The sequence below is a fragment of the Rhea pennata genome, chromosome 1 (assembly GCF_028389875.1).
Source record: "Rhea pennata isolate bPtePen1 chromosome 1, bPtePen1.pri, whole genome shotgun sequence".
In the NCBI taxonomy this organism is placed as follows: Eukaryota; Metazoa; Chordata; class Aves; order Rheiformes; family Rheidae; genus Rhea; species Rhea pennata.
Window position 1 is genome coordinate 109,417,347 of NC_084663.1, and position 19,251 is coordinate 109,436,597.

General features: G+C 38.2%; 1 protein-coding gene across 1 annotated transcript in view; it reads right to left on the reverse strand.

Annotated features, from left to right (window-relative positions):
• The window catches only part of SAMSN1 (SAM domain, SH3 domain and nuclear localization signals 1), a 56,059-nt gene extending 37,309 nt beyond the window's left edge, over positions 1-18,750 (reverse strand). The window contains exons 1-2 of the mRNA XM_062573015.1: positions 18,665-18,750; positions 17,032-17,408 (exon numbers count right to left, since the gene is read on the reverse strand). Coding sequence (XP_062428999.1) covers positions 17,032-17,352 — 321 coding nt within the window. The 5' untranslated portion in view covers positions 17,353-17,408; positions 18,665-18,750. The remainder of the gene's footprint in view (positions 1-17,031; positions 17,409-18,664) is intronic.
• Positions 18,751-19,251: the final 501 nt, after the last annotated feature.

The following is a 19,251-nucleotide window of genomic DNA, read 5'->3' on the forward strand; positions in this document are numbered from 1 at the left end:
AAAATGAAAGAAAATCTTTGGTAAAATTTCTTTCTTTTTTTTTTTTTTTTTTTCAAAATTTTGGTAATATTTTTCCAAAATGAAAATACATATTTTTTTCAATCAAATCTACTTTAAATATCTTAAATTTCACACAGGTAAAAACTCTTTTAAAAAAGTCATAGTGGAGGTCTCTTGCACTGAACAAAGACTCACAAGCTATTCTGAGACCAAATACTCAGTGCACGTATCTCAGTAAAACTCATCTTAATGTCAGCCTTTTAATATTAGATCTGGTGAGATCAAACGTCAAGGGAAACTAAAACAAAAAAATATATTAAGTGAAAACCAAAAGAATTGATATTTGAAAGATGGTAAGTGATGCACAGATCTTATTTCTTAAAGTTGCCTTTCTCAATCCCATAAAAACTTTTAACTTTTTGAAACATGAATGAAGGTGACAGTGCTAGATAGGCAAATAGGACCTCTGCTGAAAAGCTCTCCTCTGCCACATGAATACTCTAGAGAAAAGACACTACTCATCAGATGAATTCTCATATCAATTTTCTATTTGGACTAATATTTATATATTTAAGTAAAGTTTTGGAGGCCTTCTTGGATTATGATGGATAGGCAACTGAATAGACTGAGACTAACTAATGAAAGAATAATTATTTTTTTATTAATAGCAAAATGAGATTTTCTTTCTCAGACCTTCTAAGAACTAGTGGGTAGTAAGGGAAAGAGGAACTAGGATTAATGAACAAGACTACCAAATACAATGCAAGCTTATTCTTTGGGTTAGCTGGATTGCAATGGAGTGCATGTTGAAGCTTAACCCTTCAACTAAGATATTTCATTTCCCATTTTAATCAGAGCTACAGTCATTTATATAAGAGCTGATTTTTTTATTTAATAATAATGAACTGTGAGAGGTATATCTCTTTCATATATCTGATAATATCATTTGAGAAGTCAATTTAAATTTCATACCATAAGGAGGTTTTACCATGGATATTTAATCAACCTTTGTAATTCAGTAATTTAGGGCCATATGTTATTATAAAAGTTGTATGTATGTTTATAGTAATTAAACTTGATTATTTATCCACATACATGTACAATGCAGTATATTGCTTTTCTCTATAATCTGATCTAAACATCAGGTTTGTATTAGACTGTGCTGATCATTTGATTGTGATTTTCTGTCTCAGGCCACTGTTAAAATCTTCATGATTAATAAAATGGGAACTCATCTGAAGAGTAATATATGAGCTTCCTTTCTGTAGAATATTTATTGTTAAACAGGAAGAAAGAGGCCATTTCAAGAGATATAGTATCCACCCATATCTATTTCCTTTCCTCATCCACATATCAGAAAAATTATAGCAGCTTCAAAGCTGACCTGATTATGTTCTTGCCCTTGGAAAGTTGACCCACACACTAGTTTTAAAAAGTAACAAAGTGAATAAAAATCAAACATATATAACACTAAGTTCACTTAATTTAGTTAACCAATACATTTCAAAGAGGGTTCTTCTGAATTAAAAATTATTCTTATTAATAAGCTTGGTGCTAATATCCTCTGTATTTCAAGGTGATTTTAAAAGAATGAATGTGTGTAAAATTAAATTAAAAATTTTCCTATTCTGTGTTCTGTTAGACATGCTTACAGGGAATTTGCTCCTTTTCCTTCCTGCTCTTTGGGCCTGATCTGAATCCTAGTGAAATCAGTAGAAGTTTTTCAGCTGAATCTGATGGGGCTTGAATTCCATCCTAAAATACCTAGACAGTGCTGCTCTTCTCTCTGGAAAGTCTTATGTGGAAAAAAGTTTTCCACTTAAACATAATTAAGAAGAATCCATGAGAATTATTCTCACTGTCAATAATTTATAAGAGGCAGCATGCATTATTATCATGCACTCAGTTTTTTTAAAATGGCACATGGATGGCCCTGGATACTTGAGTGCTTTATGTGTCGCCCACATAATATCAAATGCAGCAGCGGTGCCATATCGCCTCAGCGGCTCCATCCAGTTACTTTACCTTGAATGGAGAGGTCACTTCCAGGAATTAAAGTGTAAACTTATCAACTTGTAAACTTATATACTTGAAAGGATATTCTGATAAAACCAAAAGTCGAATGGAAAGGAATGGTTTAGCATGCTGGTCATCTGTCAAAAAGTAAATGAAATGAGACACATTTTTTTTCATATTAGCAACACGTTTCTTCATAGCCCATCAGAGAAATCTGGCTCCCAGTTTAAACAGATAATGAGAAATACCTCTGGGCTGCCATTGCTTCCCTTTATGTTCGGCAGTCCCAAACTATGTTGCTCTTTTTTTAAAAAAAAAAATTTATTTATTTTTTATTAAAGTAAGAATTGTATTTTGTAGTGGAGAAGGAGTCACTACTTTTACAGCCATGCCTCTCCCTGCTTAGATATTACAGAAGTCTCAGAATAGCAAGTACAGCTGAGTGAATCATTTGCAGTGAATAATTTACTGAACAAATTTAGTCCTTATTTCCTCAAGGAATGATCCTGAGCAGAACACAATTTCCTCAAATGTATTAATTATGGGTCAGAACATGGCTAGATACTTCCCTCTCCTGGTCTAATCTGTGCCAGGGTCAGCCACGGTGACAGTCACTGTTATTTGCCAGTACAGAGCCTGTTCTCTCCATAAATGATCATAGCAAAGATGCTGCAGAAACTAAAAGGAACAAGTGTGGAAAAGTGAAGTTAAGCCCTTCCTCCTCTGCAGCAGCCCATGAAAGAAGCCAGATGTTGCAGGCTGGGCTGTCTTTGTAACTATTTAAAATAAACACTGACTTTTTTCTTTTAACTCCAGAGACTGAGGCTGTGATTTTCTATGAAGCTGCTGGGGAACAGAGCTGGATACTTAAGGTCCCATTTTTAAAACTCACTGCAAACTGTAAGCATTCAGTACTTAGCACTTCAAATTGGTCTGTAAAGCTTAGGGGCTTTTTTCATGCACCAAAGTGTGTAATTTCCTATCAAATAGGCACCCATGTGCTTTCTAACAGAAGAAAAAATGAAGAAGCTACAGAAACTCGGAATCTTTGAGAGGCAAGACAGGATTAAAGAACATTTTGAGCCTACACCCTTGATTTAGTACAGAATTGAAAATCATCTTTGTCTGTACCCTGTATCAAGACTCCTTTCTTGTACAAAGTGTAATTCTTACAAAGCCTGCAGAAACTGGCTATTCAGCAAAACCAATAACTAAGTATCTCAAGTTTTCATCAAAAATTTGACCTTCTCTAAATAATTTAAAATCATGCCATACATTCACTGCAACAGCATCAGGGAACAACCACAGAGTAGAGTCCAAGTTTATTTAGGCCACAGTCAGGGTGCAGAGCAGCAGGAATACCCTCATCGTGCAGAGTCTCTGAATGCTGGATTCAGCCACTCGGAGACTCTCAGTCTTCCTTCTCTTCTTGAAAAAAATAATTTTGTGCTTCTCTTCTCTCTTATGCTAATCCTTTGCCACTAAGGTCGACAGAATCACAGTGAAATATAGCAGGGGCAGGCTACAGAGTGTCACTACCAAAGCTCCCACTGAATTTAAAGGCATGTCTGGTACAAACAGCAGTTGCTACTGGATGAGTAAGAAAAACTATCTCTTTGCCGGGCTCTCAGAATATGTCCTTGGCACGCTTCCAACATCTCCTGGCCTAAAGGGGAAATGAAGTACCAAAAAGTTATCTCAAACTTTGATCCCAACACATTCTCTTATATTAACCTTAGATGAACAGATCAGTCATACCTACGCTATGTCAGGTTAGCACTAACACTAATAAAAATCTATACTATTGTGACAGAAGGATTCTCAAGGAGATTGGCTTTCACCTATTGAACAAATTCCTCTCTTATTACCTTGAAGACTAAGAGTCAAAGTTGTATTTATATCTTCTAGATATTCCTGTTGGGAAAACTGAAAGTCAGCAAGGTTGGTGTCTTGTAAAACACAGCCACCGGCTTATCCAGCATCTGTGTAATAATTTCCAACAGATATATGTGCGTCACTGGTGGTTTTCCTGTACAATTTATTGTAAGCAGAACACACATTTTACTAGCTGTGACAAATAACAGAAAGTAACTGGCAGGAGGATTCTGCTGTGAGTTCAGGTATGTGAACAGCACTCTTTCTCAGAGTGAATGTTAAAATGTCGTTAAAAGCTGCATTGCAATGTTAATGCCTAGAACTTCTCACTGGAGTCTGTTAGTGAGCCCTGGGATTACTAATCAGCTACACGAGCATTTTATCTATTTAATTTGCAGGTTTATACAGCTGCAGCTCAGCCTCCCTGAAATGCATTTACAAATAAAGAATGATTGCTGCCTTGCAGATCTATTCAGAAAGCCCAGATATGAGATTTTCAATAAAGAGAACTCACATAAAAACATATTTAGGCTGTGTTACATGCAAAACATGACACGCTTCATTCGGCATTTTGAAGATCACTTTAGCACGTAAGCACTGGCAACGCAGCAAGGGATTTTTTTCTAGGTATGTACATGATGTCTGCCTGCCTATCTCTGATTAGAATCAAGATCAGCAAAAGTTAAGTTCTGATTAACTGTAACGCACAGCCTGCTGTCAGGAAACTCTTTGTAGTTTTAGCCATCTTTTGCCAGTAAACATCTCCTGCTGAATTTCTTCATTGATGTCAAAATGCCAAGTTGCTGCACCACCGTAGCATTAGAACTGCTGTTTAAATGCTAACTTGAAAAGGAGCAAAGGGTAGTACACTCCGTATTCACTTGCATGGCTCCAAAATTTCATTTTGCTTCTAGTGGAAAAGGCTATTCTTCCTTTCTCCTTCAACATGGTTTCAAGTTGGTAAAAATCAAAATTTGGAAGTGATAGAGGGGGGACAAGATGGCTTTATTCGTAGTTGTTTATTTTCTTTCTACTCATCTACTTGATGTGATACTCGATTGATAGCCAGCAGAAACAAAAATGCTTGATTGACAAACTTTTGTGATTAGCTTCAAGCTTAGATTGATTTTCTTTTTCTTGAAACGCTCTGTATAGAAGCTTTGGGCTCATTTGTTTTTTGCTCAGTTGCAACACGTGCTTCAGGTACTAACACTGGTAATATCTTCAAAATCAAGCAATAATGTGGGTCAAACTATTTCTATCAACAGACCTGCCAAATCTCACGCAATGAGAACAGGACTCACACAACGGATTTGCATCTCACACTGGTGCATTTCTAGGTCTGAATCTCACTGTGTCAAGGTCTCTCTCCTCTAAGGCCCCTTGGCATATGTAGCTGGTGGCCCGACCTGTGATCTGCTAACCATCCACTGCCAGGGAATGCGGCTGTGGAGGATGGGCAGACTGCAGGTGGTGCTGAGCTCTCTCATGTAGGAGGAAAGGCGCGTTGCCCACCAGAGTGTGGCACTCGGGCCTCCCTGGCACTGGAGGGGAAACATCTGTCCACCCTGCATAAAGGCAATATTGGGGCCCTGATGTTTAGGTTTGGATCTGCCTGCCTGAGCTCAGAGTCGTGCAGGCATCTGGATGCAAGAGAGCTCAGCAATGGCCTGCACCTCCTTCACTCGGGAGCTATTTGTAAGCTAGTCTCTCACCCTTGGCCTTTGCCTGAGCTACCTGGTAGCTCTATGTGTGCTAGTCTTGCACCTTTCTGGTCTTGATCCTGGCTGACTTGACTTCTTAGCTTGATTGTGTACCAACCTCACTGATACAGGCTGCCCTGGTGGTCGCTGCACCCATCATCAATCATGGGTGCTGCCCCTAGCCATGCCCTGCTCAATGAGGACGCTGCCCTGCCAGCCTCACTGTCACTTTTGTCTCGCTGCTGGCCTCCCCTTTTGGGGCAGCTTGTCTTCGTTGCTCACCAACATGGAAATGAGCTGGGAGTGGCTCTTCGATTCAAGGGATTTAGAAGAACCAAGATAGATCCAGGCCTGCAAAAAAGGCCTTTGGGTTAGCTATGCTCAAAGAAAGCATTTACCTTGATGATAACAGGCTCCTTGAGCTTCACTGGGAGGCTTCGGGCTCAGGCTGAATAATCAGAATTGAATAAATTGCCTCAAGTCAGCTGCACCTCACTAACTGACTGGGAACGTGCTCTTAGCCCATCACAAAGATGAAGTAAAACACATTCACATAAGGATTTAAGATAATGTGTTTTATCTTAGGCTTACTGTGGGCTAAAAGCACTCACAGGGACAGTCATGGTACTTAACAGGTATAAGATAATTAATTATGTTCCAGTAACCTGTCTTGGAGGGCAGAGAGGGTGGAATAAGAAGTGTCTCCCCTATATCTGAAATCTGTGCTGCGTGGAAAGACAGATGCATACTTTGCCTCTCCACAAACATCCTACTCTAGTCCTGAGTCCCCTCTGCCAATTTTGATTATTTTCAATGTATTATCAAATTCTTTTCCTTTTTCTTTCCCACAAAGTATATGAGCGTTTTGGCTCAATCCTTGCATACTACTTCTCTAGAGAGGTTTTTTATTACCTTACTCTTACATATCGGATCCTTGTTACTTCTCTTGCATACATTATCGTGTGTGTCTTTTAGGTCCTCTCCTTGCCGCTGCCAAAGAAAGCAGAGGTAGATGAAAGAACTACAAAGCTTTTCCTTCCAACTGCTCCATGATCTTCTACTGAGCTACAGACTGGAAGAGCAAACTGGAGAATATAGTCTCACTCAAGGAGTAGTGAAACTCTGAAAGTTAGCTTTAGGTATGTTAGTTTACAGAAAAAAAAAATCTTCACATGCATAAAAACTGCTAAAGACTGGTAAAAATGTGAGGTAGCTCTTCTAGTTTGGGAGGTTAAGGCTCACAAAAATCTTTGAATCACCTTTGGGATCAAGCACCCCTGTAAACTCAGATGATAAAATAAAATCACTCTCAGGTAGCATACACACAAAAACTCATTAAAATAATAATAAGAAAAAGTTTTAAAACCAAGGATCGAGGACTTAGAGAAGGCAGAATTAATGTTTTCTGTGTAACCTGAATCTCGCCCCTTTGCATGTATGTTTTATGATACAATTTTAATTGTGTGATTACTTATTAAACTTTCTCCACTGAATCTCTGATTCATTCAATGTGAAGGCTGAATCTGAATGGAGGTATCAGAGCTTGCAAATAAGCTGTTTGAACTTTTGCTCTCCTGTGGCACAAATGGGAATGTGTGTTCTTGTTCTTGCAATAACCATCTGATGTGCAAAATAACACGCTATCCCCATCTTGCAAATGGGGCCTGAGGCAGACAAGTTAAGTGATTTGTCTAGTATCACGTAGGAGGTCTACAAAAGTGTAGGGAATTGAATCTGCATTATCTACATCCTTAATCACTGGATCATCATTCACAGTGTTAAGATAGCAGAATGTTGCTATGGAGTATGGGAATAGGGACCTATTTCTTCAATATAGTCAGTGCACACTAAGAAAGTGTGTTAAAATGTATTTGCTTTGCAGCTGACCACTGACTACAAGTATTCCTCAGTTTTTGACCCCATGGTTAGATGTGCAGAAAAAATTAGTGCATTTAGTTGCAAGTGAAGTTTGGGGAGCTGGACTCTATAATTTTCAAGGCTTTCAGACTGAAAAAGAACATCCTGGCTACTTTAAAATGGTCATCCAAAATGAATTGATTTTGAGCGCTTCCATTTGCAAATCTCCAGCTGTAGGATGTAAGCTTTATATATCTGAGGACAAGAATTGTGACAGCTGGCATTGCAGCTAATGCCCTAGTGCTCTGTCATAACTAAGAGCACATGTACTGCTGCATTGCTGTGCTGATTAATTTTTAGGTGGGTCATGTGAAAGCAAGGATGATCTGTGAGAAAGGAAATCCATGTATTATTAAAACACCTACACAATCCAGAACTAAATATAGAAGACACAAAAATATCTGCAATAAAGTCTGTCTCATGATCTTAAACTATCTGAACTCTTAATTTTCCTACTTCCCACGCACTGTTTGTCGTCATTTCTTGTAGCATATTTTAAAATGCAAGTTGTAAGTGGAAGTGAACAAGAAGTTTCATGTTGTTTAAGCTAATTAACTTGGTTCCTTCACAAAAATATTCAGCCAGATTTCTTCAAATGGATTACAGTGTAAGCACATCCAACAAGAATTACGTTCAAGTTTCCAATTTGCTTTGCTCATGTATTAAGGAAGGTGAACTTTTTCAATCAGTTAAATGTCTACAGAAAATCAGTCCAGAAATTTTCATTACCATAGGTGAATTCTTTTCAAAATAAAAGGGAATATTCAGGTACCAGACATTGTCCAGTTCTTACTGAAAAGCCTTGTCTCTGACTTCTAATGATCTGTTCATGTACTTGAAAGTATCTAACTAGCAGAATTAGGGATGTGTATCCATTGTTTCACTTATAATCTTATTTTTCAGGTGCTATTCTTCATTTTTCTTGCAGTTCTTTTTCAAAGCTGGATAAAAACCCACTACTCAAATTAAATTTTCAATTTCTAAAAACCAGTTTGAAATTATACAAAACATGCCCATCCACCTCTAGCTTAAAATATATTTGTCTTGTTTTTGGAGAATGTCATAACAGAAGTACTTCTTTTACTGGACTTTAAAACACATTGATTATAATAATGCTCCAGTGCTGGAAGTCTTAATGGCTTTCTGGCATTGAAAATCTGCATTCTTCCACTTATGCCATTGCTGAACACTGATATGATGTGACTTTTCCTACATTTCTATGGGAAGGAAAGGAAAACAACACTACTTTAATTTAATCTGATTTATGAAAGACTTATTTCACAAATAGGCTTTACAGGAACACTCTAAAGCATACAGATATGACTTACCAGAGAGAATAGTTAGCCCAATCTACACTCACAAAAGAAGCAAGCACACATAGTCAGCTCCTGAGCCAACTCAGAAACTCAAAATGAATGTTCCTTCAATGAAAAGTAATTTAAATTACTTGCAGAAGACATGGAATATAAGGCTTCGATGTGTGCCCTGCTACCTACCACCTATATATTCCTGTAAATTAACAGGGCTGGCAATAAGGATCCTTGAGTCATCTTAGGCTGTGGCTTCCTTAGCCCTACATTCAATCAAATCCTTACCAAATTAGTAATGTAGGTAGCACTTCAGCTTCATCAGGGACACTGAAGAAATTTGAAGCTGGGCTTAATTATATTCCTGAATAAAGATGAGCATGCATAAAAGGTATACTGAGCTAACGCAAGCAAAATGAAAATTAAACATTTTGACTATAAATGGAAAGCTTGTCACCGACTCAACAAGCATAAAACGAGGCCAAAATCTAAGTTTTAAAAGTGAATCTGTACAGAAGAAAAACTGTAAGACTCTGTGTACAGAGACAAATTGCATTTAAAAAGTTGCAGTCTCAGATAGGCAGATCCCAAGCCATTGATGATGGCTTTATTGGTCAAAACCTTCCTGGTAGCACCAGGAGCTAACGTGCTAGTGTTACACATCATCAAAACACAGCTGTGTCACAGCTAAATCATTCATTGGGATCACTGTTCAACCAAAGTTATAGATACTTCATATTGCTTTCCATGATGTATGGGAAGAAATAATAATTCTTTATAAATTTGTTAATATTAAAAACAAAGAAGAAAAATGTCAATTATAAAATACTGGACTGACACCACATCCCCTGCATTTTCAAAGCATAGGTATCTAAAGTAGCAGACAGATAATACAATTTAATTTTCTTTTGGTATGCAAAAGTGCATCATTTTGGCAGTTCTAAGGGATACTAACAGGAAGTCATCCTTCCATTAGATAGTTTTTTTTTTTTTTTTTTAATCAACAACTGCACTTAGTTTAATTATATTTTGACTCTTAGTCATGTTTAGTGTAGCAGGTAGATTCTTTTTTTCTATTACAAATTCACATGCCATTTACAAAGAGAAAGTATATGAAATGCACAGTTTTCTTTGTGTTTTCAACAGTTGCATCTCCCCTTCATACTGCATTCCCAACAGCAATACAATATAACCTTTCATTTCTCTTCCCAGCTCTAGCTTAGCAGTACCAAACAACTATGTCAGAAACGAACCCATGAAATCTTGTGAGAGGAATTAAAATGTCCTTCTACAGCTATGTGAAATCATATTAATGATGCTGCTGCATTTTAAAATATCTTGTACTATAAATAAATTCCCTTAAATATTTTTCTTTCTTATATATACTAGCAAATACTAGCAATCCAACTGTACAGAACAGCCCTGAAATGTCTGGAGGGAAAAGTTTGGTATTTTTAAGCCGTTTTGCAGAGTTAGGTATGTATGCCACTAAGATTAAGAGACAATAATGATACTACTCCCTAGACAGCTATAAAAATTTCAATGAGGTGTTAAAATCTACAACAGGGCAAGAGTTAGCATAGTGAAAAGTAGTGGCATCACATCTTCCATATTTTAAGTCCTGTTTTGAGATTGTATGGTCAAAGCAACCATAGAGGAAGACACTATTTTTTTTGTGGAGATACGTAAATCCAGCCCACAAGATGCCAGAAGGCAGCTAAAATCATTGCATGGTGCAGAAGGGCAGTGGTGGGAATTCCATATCAACACAGTTCAACAGTGCAAAGATAGCGAGGTTAGAAGAGTAGAGGTTGAATCAGATCCTCCCAGGCACCTCTCTTCCAAGCATAGAATTTGAGGGATGAGGGCTTGTGCTTTAAGAGGTGATTTTTACTCATTTCATGTACTTAACTACAGCAAGCAACAGTCAGCAGCTTCCTTCTATAATAGTTTCTTAAATAAAGGTCCCAGTGACAGGAAACAAAGTAAGACTCTACAGACACTGAAGCACCAGGTAAATGAAAGCTCTGTAGCTTAAATTCACTAGTTTTCCTATGTGTTTAGCTGAGTTCATACCTTGTGTGGTATTTCAAGAAAAATAAACTCTGAACATTCAGTCATGGCACTTGGCTTTTCATCCATTTGAGAATCAAAGCCATTCAAATTTCATTAGCACTTGCCTGCAACAGACAACACTTACGAATATATCTCAGTCTCCATCCCTTCACTGGGCTTAAAATTCTTAATAAGTGTTCACAAGCTCCAGGACAGGGTTTGGACGGGGAAATAGTGAATGCCTTTGAATTTTACTTTATGTTAGATTTAACTACACTGCTGATCCTTCTTGCCTCTCAGTCCATGTAACTCCACACTCTGCAGTTTGGGGAGTGCTCAGGGGTTTCTAGCGATCTCTTTGCACTCACGAGAGGTGCTCAGTCTGCAGAGTGAAAGGCCGAGCTGGAGGACTCATGGAGAGAGCCAACTAACAGGTGAACTTAGCTAGAATGTTATAAAAAGCAACAGGAAACTTGTTTAGGGCTTGTAAATCAAGATATGAAGATACAGAGGGGCAGCTGGGCACGCTTTCATTTCTTAGAAAACAAATCCTGTTTTCATGTCTCAGCCACAGCCTATCACCTGAATACTCATCATTATGGTCCTCACTACTTTGTTTACTGCCATCCTTTCAGCTGGTCTTCCACTCACATTGGCTGTTTATCAGACTTTTGCTTCTGTGGGGAAAGACTTTGGACTTCAGCTTGCCTATGGATGAGCGTGGCTTCCTTAATACCAGTAGCATAAGGGATTTATACAAGGTAAGGATATAGCTCCCTATCTTGTCACTGAAATAGGAAAAGTAACAGCTTTGAAAAACACCACTTATTACTGAAACTTGGCTAGAGTGATTAGAGCATTTGAAAACTGGTGTCTCCAAAAAGCAATCTGGGGATTTCCCAACTTTATTATTAGTGCTATATTTGTGCCAAATAAGAATTCTATATATAATTGCTTTTAAGGCATGCTCACGGTTCTCTCAACAGAAAGATGTAGGCTGAGGAAAGAAAAAAAAATGCAGAAAACAGTCAAACAGCTTAAGAAAACTGCTCAGCCAGAAAGCCCATTAAATCCTGCAATGCATTCTAGTGCACATGAGCAACAGCCATCTGAAATGATGTGGAAATCTTTCCTTAACCATTCTCTGGGCTGAGCTGGATAAATGCAGCTTTCAGTTCTGCAGTATCTTTTGCTGAAGAAGAACATTTTTTGTCCTGTTTGTTCATTCCCTCTCCACCCACTAACCTAGATAATGGTGATTGATCACTGGTGCCACAATAGCTCCAATAACCCACACAAACCTGTAAGCAATATACAGTGCTTAAATTGAGAACCAAGTTGATCAGGAAACAGCAAGTAGCAATATAGAGTGTAGAATATAAGCAATCATAGCAAGCAAACAAGGCTGTTGTGGAGCAGCTAGGAAGCAGAACGTTTTGTACAGAATATGTCTGGAAAAGATGGGACAAGAAAATGTCCATAAAATTGCTGAGGGGAAGAGCATTTTGACAAAGAACTAAGTGTCAAACTATGTGCATCTACTAAGCAGTCAAAGGCAGACGCTGAGAATTGGCTTGTACAGCAAGAAAGCAAGTGAGACCAGGAGGAGAGCAAAATGCCACATGGTCACTGAAACTGCAGAGAACCATGGCCATAATAGCAGGGCTCATGTAACCATCAGAAGACCATAACACAGTCTTTACAGGAACACAGAGCAAATGAACACAAGATGAACACAGGCTTTGGCATAGACAGTCATCTACAGTTTTCCCAACTTTTTCCATTCTACTACTATGTAATTCATCCATATAGGATTCAGATCAATCTTTTGAAGCTTTCTAACCTCCTCTTACACACAAATGGGAGAAAAAAAGGTATCTTGATCTGTAGTACCCTAAAACCTTTCTTTCACTTCATCAAAATCCCAGATCTTCTCTAATTCTGGGAAATGACACTCAGCTTTTCATTCTCACTGAATACCAAACACAGGCTGCAACTGCTAGACATTATCATATTAATGACTAAATCCTTCTGTTAAACCTAACCATGCTTCTAACATATTGTGAGAAGAGAGGAACCTACTTCCCATAGATCTCTGCCTATCTGTCTCCAACAGGAAATTATTTCCCAGGCCCTCCCTTCTCCCCCCCCCCACCTCAAAGAATCATTGTGGCATCCTACAATCACAATTTCCATATTACAGGGTTTTAGGGAGAGTGGATGAGTCAGCTAGTGAAGCAGCATGTTCCTAAATGTTTAAAACATTAAAGGAGAGGAGTAAGGGCTTTGTCTCAAGACTGTCCAAGTCAGTCTGGGAATCCTTTCTTTGAAAAGAAAGCTTCAGTTGGGACCCCCACTGTGTGCTCCACTGTGTGCTTCTTTCAGGCCTGTACTTTCCAAGGGTCCAACCCGAGATTTCAATGCCTTACGTAAGGATGCAAAAGTCTTATTCAATTGCAGAGACTGAAAATTAACAACAGAAGGCTGAAATATCTTGTATAAAAGTCAAATGGACGTGGCATTTCTAAGCATACTACTTTGTTAGAGTAGTGAGGCTCTTTGCATATAATTAACAAAAGAGCAGCTTCTAGTAACCACAAATTAAAAAAAAAAAAATACCAAAAGGAAGTCTGAGACATAGACAGCTGACCTATTTTCTGCAGGGCACAGCTTGAGGAATAAAAGAAGTATAAGAAACAATAACCTTTCACATTAGGGTCAAGTGTTTGTTAAAGTGGTGTCTGGACATTTTTTTCTTGCATCCTCTGCCTGACTTTCAACTGATTCATAACATTACAAACACCTGGATCACTCATTTCTCTCCCCAGTGTTCTTTGTGGTAATATGCAACTATACGCAGCTATATGCAACACAGTAGTTTCTTTATCCAGGAGCAATTGTTTCTTTTTTTGCTAAAATAGTCAGTATTTCCTTACACATATTGTTCCATTTTTCTAAGGAAGAGCTACTTACAAATTACATCTCCTTAGGAAGAATATCAGTAACAATAATTTCACATGGCAATCTTGACGGACCAAAAAAAAAGCAATGTTTTGTGTCGCCCATAGCAAAGCTTTGGCTAACCACTAATTATATTGCAAACAGCTGAACAATGCAAAAAAGTATGACCTATGTCTAAGTTAACTTTGCACAGAGCTGCAAACAGTGGCGCTGTGGCTATAAAATGGTAACGCAGCACATTCAGTTCTGTATTTAATTACAGGGCAGAAATACAGAACTGTAAAATGTTTCCTCATACAAGAAGTGGGGTAGGATGGGTAGGATTCTAATTGCCTCTAATGTCCCTAATGCAGAGACAGTTCGAGTAACACAGATGCCTGATGTGAGTGTGTGTGTGTGTGTGTGTGTGTGTGTGTGTGAGGGTTGGGGGGCTGGAGGAAGGCTAGCTGGAGGAGTTTGGTCAGTCTGCTGTAGCTGGAGACGGATGGCTTTTGCTACCTATTCTCAGTTCTAGTTTGGTGACCAGCTTGAATGCTCTCTGTCAGTCGTTTTATTCATTTAGGTACAATAAAAAACAGCAATATGAAATGCCATAAGGGAAGCCATGCAAAGTGCTGAGGAAGAAGAAAGGAGGAAGGGAAAGAAGTCAAGGGAAGAAACCGGGAGAAGGGAGTTAGGATTACTCATTTTTCTCTCTCTAAACAGTAAGCTATAACAAAGAGATCCAGGTCTTTTTCCTTATAATTAATGGGAGAGCACTGCCTAATTAACTATCTCCAATATAAGATTTAATTAAGGCTACATTCAGCTTTACATATGTTGCTGAAATGAGTCTGAATAATATTCATCCAAACTAGAGATTTCTCTGTCCCCCAGACGAGATCACCTCCAGTTTTTTTGTTGATGGAATGGGAAAATCTTGGACCTTAGTTTTGCATACATCAGTTTTACCCATTTGCCTCAGTTCATGAGATACCTACTAATATTTCATCACTATATCTACTCAGGCTATCTCCACATCATGTTGCAGCAAAGACAATAGAACAGCAGCCAAGCCAAGATCAGCCAAGAAAATGAAATGACACTTTAGTTATAAAATCAGAAAGAGTACTATGGAGTAGATTGTTTTTTCCTCTAATAAGTAAAGGAACATCAGAATGAACATCTGCATCATCCTCTATGTCTGATTCCCCCACAGCAAAACCAGCAGTGTCGGCTTTTGTTGATTCTTAAAAAGCAAAATTGAAAATCCAGTGTTTGTAATCTTGAATGGAGCCATTTGGTAGAATACAAATACAAAGAATGAGATATCTTGCCATTGCCTATAATCTACATCTGAAGAGACTAAGCCCACAGAGATAAATTAAAGTCAGAGAGCAAACTGCCCATCAGGAAAGCAGATGGCAAAATAAACAATAATGCAGGAAAAAAAAGCACTAAAGCTCTTGCTGGCACTTAATACTAACATGAGTAGGACAAATCTCACCAGGGTAGAGAATGTTAACAGACTGCTTGTGACAAAATGAAATAAAATTATTTGAAATGACACTTATGTTCTCGTAAATCTGACCCACACATCCATATTATTACTATTTTACCCTAGGGCTTCAGCCTTTGTTGGGATGCTAGAAGTTGCTTTCATTAGGAACAGGCTTATGACAGAGCTCAGTTGTTCCCAGCACAATCCTGTTTCTACAGAGAATCCTATTTACTGGCAGACAGGAGGATTCAGCCAACAGAGCACGGTCTCTTTGTTCACCACTCCCGACTTCTTTCTGCCAACACTCTGCCCCAAAGGTCTCTCTTCAGGAACAACTTCTCAGAGTCTGCAGTGCTGTGGCTCTCCACGGTTTCACTGCCGCACCCTTCTCAAGTTTTCTTAAGGGTAGTTCACTTTTTCTCTTTCCTCAGTTACAGCTCCTTCAGTCAATGCTTTAGCCTTTCTGTTTTCTATATCTCTTCCCATGAAAATCTCTTGGGCTATATTTAGCTAGCCAAATCCTATCTTTCAGGTATTGCCTTCTGTTATGCCAGCTACCTAGTCATTTAATAAAGCTGAATGACTACTTCACGTATTCAAAAACGTGGTTGTTATATTGACCCTCTTCATCGCAACAATGCTCCAGGTGAGTGTACCTTTCCTAATGAATGCATATGATAGAAAAAAAACATATAAAAACCTGCTTGCTTTCAGCAAATACCAAAACAGGACAGGAGAATTTTTGCTCTAATGTCCCGGTAACTCAGGTCTCCTTCTGAACATTCAGCTAGCAGATATCTGCAGATTTTTCTCCTCCTGTGATTTAAATTCAGTTTTCTGGGACCTGGGCTTTTTATTCAGTAAGAACCAGCTCTGTCCCTTATCATAGTATGAAGGAACAGGCATAAGGGGAAAAGAGGCTACTATTTATCTCTTTTCTGGTATTCTTGAGTCAACCAGTCACTCTCCATGCAGATACCACTATGCGGAGTGCCAGAAGAACTGCTGTGTCCAGTGAGGAGAGTATCATCACAGTGTTCACTCTTTGTGTTTCTCTCCAACTGACTCTTTTCTTATTTTTGTTTTTCTAGTTTTAATTGGTCCACTTAAAAAGCCAGCAATTAAAACAGAAAAGCCTTCTTCAGATAGCTATCCAGAAAAATAACTTCAGATTGAGACTGAACTCTGCCCCTTTGCATCTGGCCCCGAGAACTTCTTGCTGCCACAAAGATAATTGCAAAAATAGCCTCTACCAGCTAAGCTGATTCAAGAAGGCAGAAATATCAATACCTCTTCAACCTCTGACATTTCTCTAAATAACTAGCATTGCAGTGACCTCTAGGGGCCTGTTCAAAGCCCATTGGCTTCATTGACCTTTACTGATTTCACCTTACCCTGGACTTCCAGAAAGTTTTCTAAAATTGGAAGGCTTAAAAAGTACTTAATGAGTATTTAATGCACAGATAAAATAATTCAGTGATCTGATGAGAAACAGAATGGTGAAAAGTCTTCTAAAACCATGCTGTTGGCATCTACATGCTTGAAAATGAACTATCTAAGACTCCTTGTGTTATCCAGTACAACAGTCACATCCATTCACCTGAAATCTAAATTTGGGTTATTGCATTTCATAAACACTTGGAAAATGACAGCATCTCAAAATCAGAGCAAAAAGTTTCCACTTTTTAATCATCTGAGCACAGAAGAAACCACTTACCCAGGAATACTGTAGATCCATATCAGTTAAGGAGTATGAGAGGTGTGGGTGATGAGAAGAACAAGTACAGTTTTCCCATTCTTCTATTTTTGAAATCAAGAAATCACAAGGACAGAGCTGGTTATCAGGAAATGGCTTCCAGTCACTCCACAAGTGAAATTCAGTTTCCGAATGGATTGAAATTGTTCCTAAGTTGTTTAGTCTGGAAGAGTAAGATCGGCCCAAAGAGGCAGAAATAAAATCTGACCTAGTCTCAGCCTCTTCTTTTCTCCTCATGTTGTCTTTCCAGATCTTCTTTTCCTGAGATTTTGTCAGTTTCATGCAAGAAGTTAGTGCTTCTTCATCCTCTTCAGAGAGATAAGCATCTTCCAATGTATCTTTAAAAAGGCAAATACTTCTGTTATAATATGGTGCAATTCATACAAAAATAGCTGATCTTTTTTTTTTCTAAACAATGAAACAGCCAAGGACTTTGTAAAAAATAATAACAACTAATTACAAATAATAGTCATAATTAGGGAGATGGAAAGAATTTTGTATTGAGTCAGATACCTTAGCCAAAAGCAGGCAGGTTTAGCTCAGTTGGTTAAAGTGTGGTGCTGCTAATGCCAAGGTTGCAGGTTCAATCCCTGTATGGGGCTATGCTGAAGGTTGGACTAGATGACTTCCAGAGGTCCCTTCCAACCTTACCATTCTATGATTCTCCTTTAGTAAATTTGTTTTGTTCCTGCAGAAGCATGGAAGAGTATATTGGTTCTGCAATGAAAATGAAATTTTGCTAATTAAATGTCATACTCCTGCAACTTTGTCAGAGAGCATGAGTGTGGTTTAAATACTGGAAAAGTTTAGGAAGTTTTTCTGAATAATTCTGCCCCCTTCCCAGTCTGTGCGTGGAAGTTTTAAAGCAGTTGTTGAACTCTGAATTTCCTCATGTTTCAACTCCAACAATGATTTGGCTGGAGTAGTAGTTCATTAGGCAGTCTAAACTCATTTTGCAGGTATTAGTTTAAAAATAATCATATACATAAATACATTGCACATCAAATGCATGCACTGCTAAATTAATGTTGGCAAAATGAGTTCAGACAAAGAACTGCTGCACAGTCAGATCAGTGATCTATAGAAGATTCATGAAAATAAACTGAATTCAGCATCAGTTAAAAATACCTGTGTCTTATGGCCTGAGGCAATCAGCTATGATGAAAGGCTGACTTGCTTATCGTACCACAGACCTTCTTGCAGTCCCAGCTGCCACTGACTCAATGATTAATACTGAATGTTACCTTTGCATTTGTGAGTTTTGCCTTCCTCATATGACACATAACACAAAACTGGGAACCACTCTAAAAACACACTGTTCCCAGCATATAGGCCCCATTGTTATCCAATTCTATTTAGCTAAAATCCCCACTTGTAAGATATACTATTATAAAACTCAAGCTAGTGTGACAGGAAACAGGTTTTTACACTATGAGGAAGTCAGCACTAAAGTGGTATCACAATAACATCTCAGCTGGGGTTTGGAGCTCATAGCTGGTGAATGATAGACCAGGACAGGATTGTTTATAATTATATTCAATATAGTGCCATTTGCCAAATGGTGGAAAGAATGCTAATACAGTGCTTCACTTACTGAGGGGGATCAAAACATGCTTGACATCCTCCAGACTGTGTGTACTATGTTTTTTGGTTCGGACCAATTTCTGCAATCGTTTTAATGTTCCCGTGGACTCTGCTTTATCATCTGGTTCTGTACCCTGGCAAAACACAGAGACATGAAAAGCAAGTAGTAAAAACTCACAGGTAAAAAACAAGGGTAATGTTGCTTATTTTGAGAAGCAGAGAAGCTCAGTGTCAAAGACAAGCAGTTTGGATTACTGATTGAGAGATGATAAGGATCAATCATCTCTAAAATTCTTTAAAAGCTAGGTACTTGCTTGTGATCAATAGATATGAAAAAAGAAAAAGGCAAATCAAAAGAAGCATCAGATTTAGATCAGTGTTTGCATTGTGGCTTACATATTACTTTTCTTTAACACCCCAATATTACTTAATGCTAGACTTAATCTCCCCAAAACATTTAAATGTATGCATCCATCACATTAATCAGGAGCATTTTAAGTATGCATAGAAGTCCTAGATTTGGTGAGCTATATGGGACTGTGTTCTGAAATAGTGATGCTTCCCTTAAATCAAGGCCCTATTTTCTTTCACAGATTG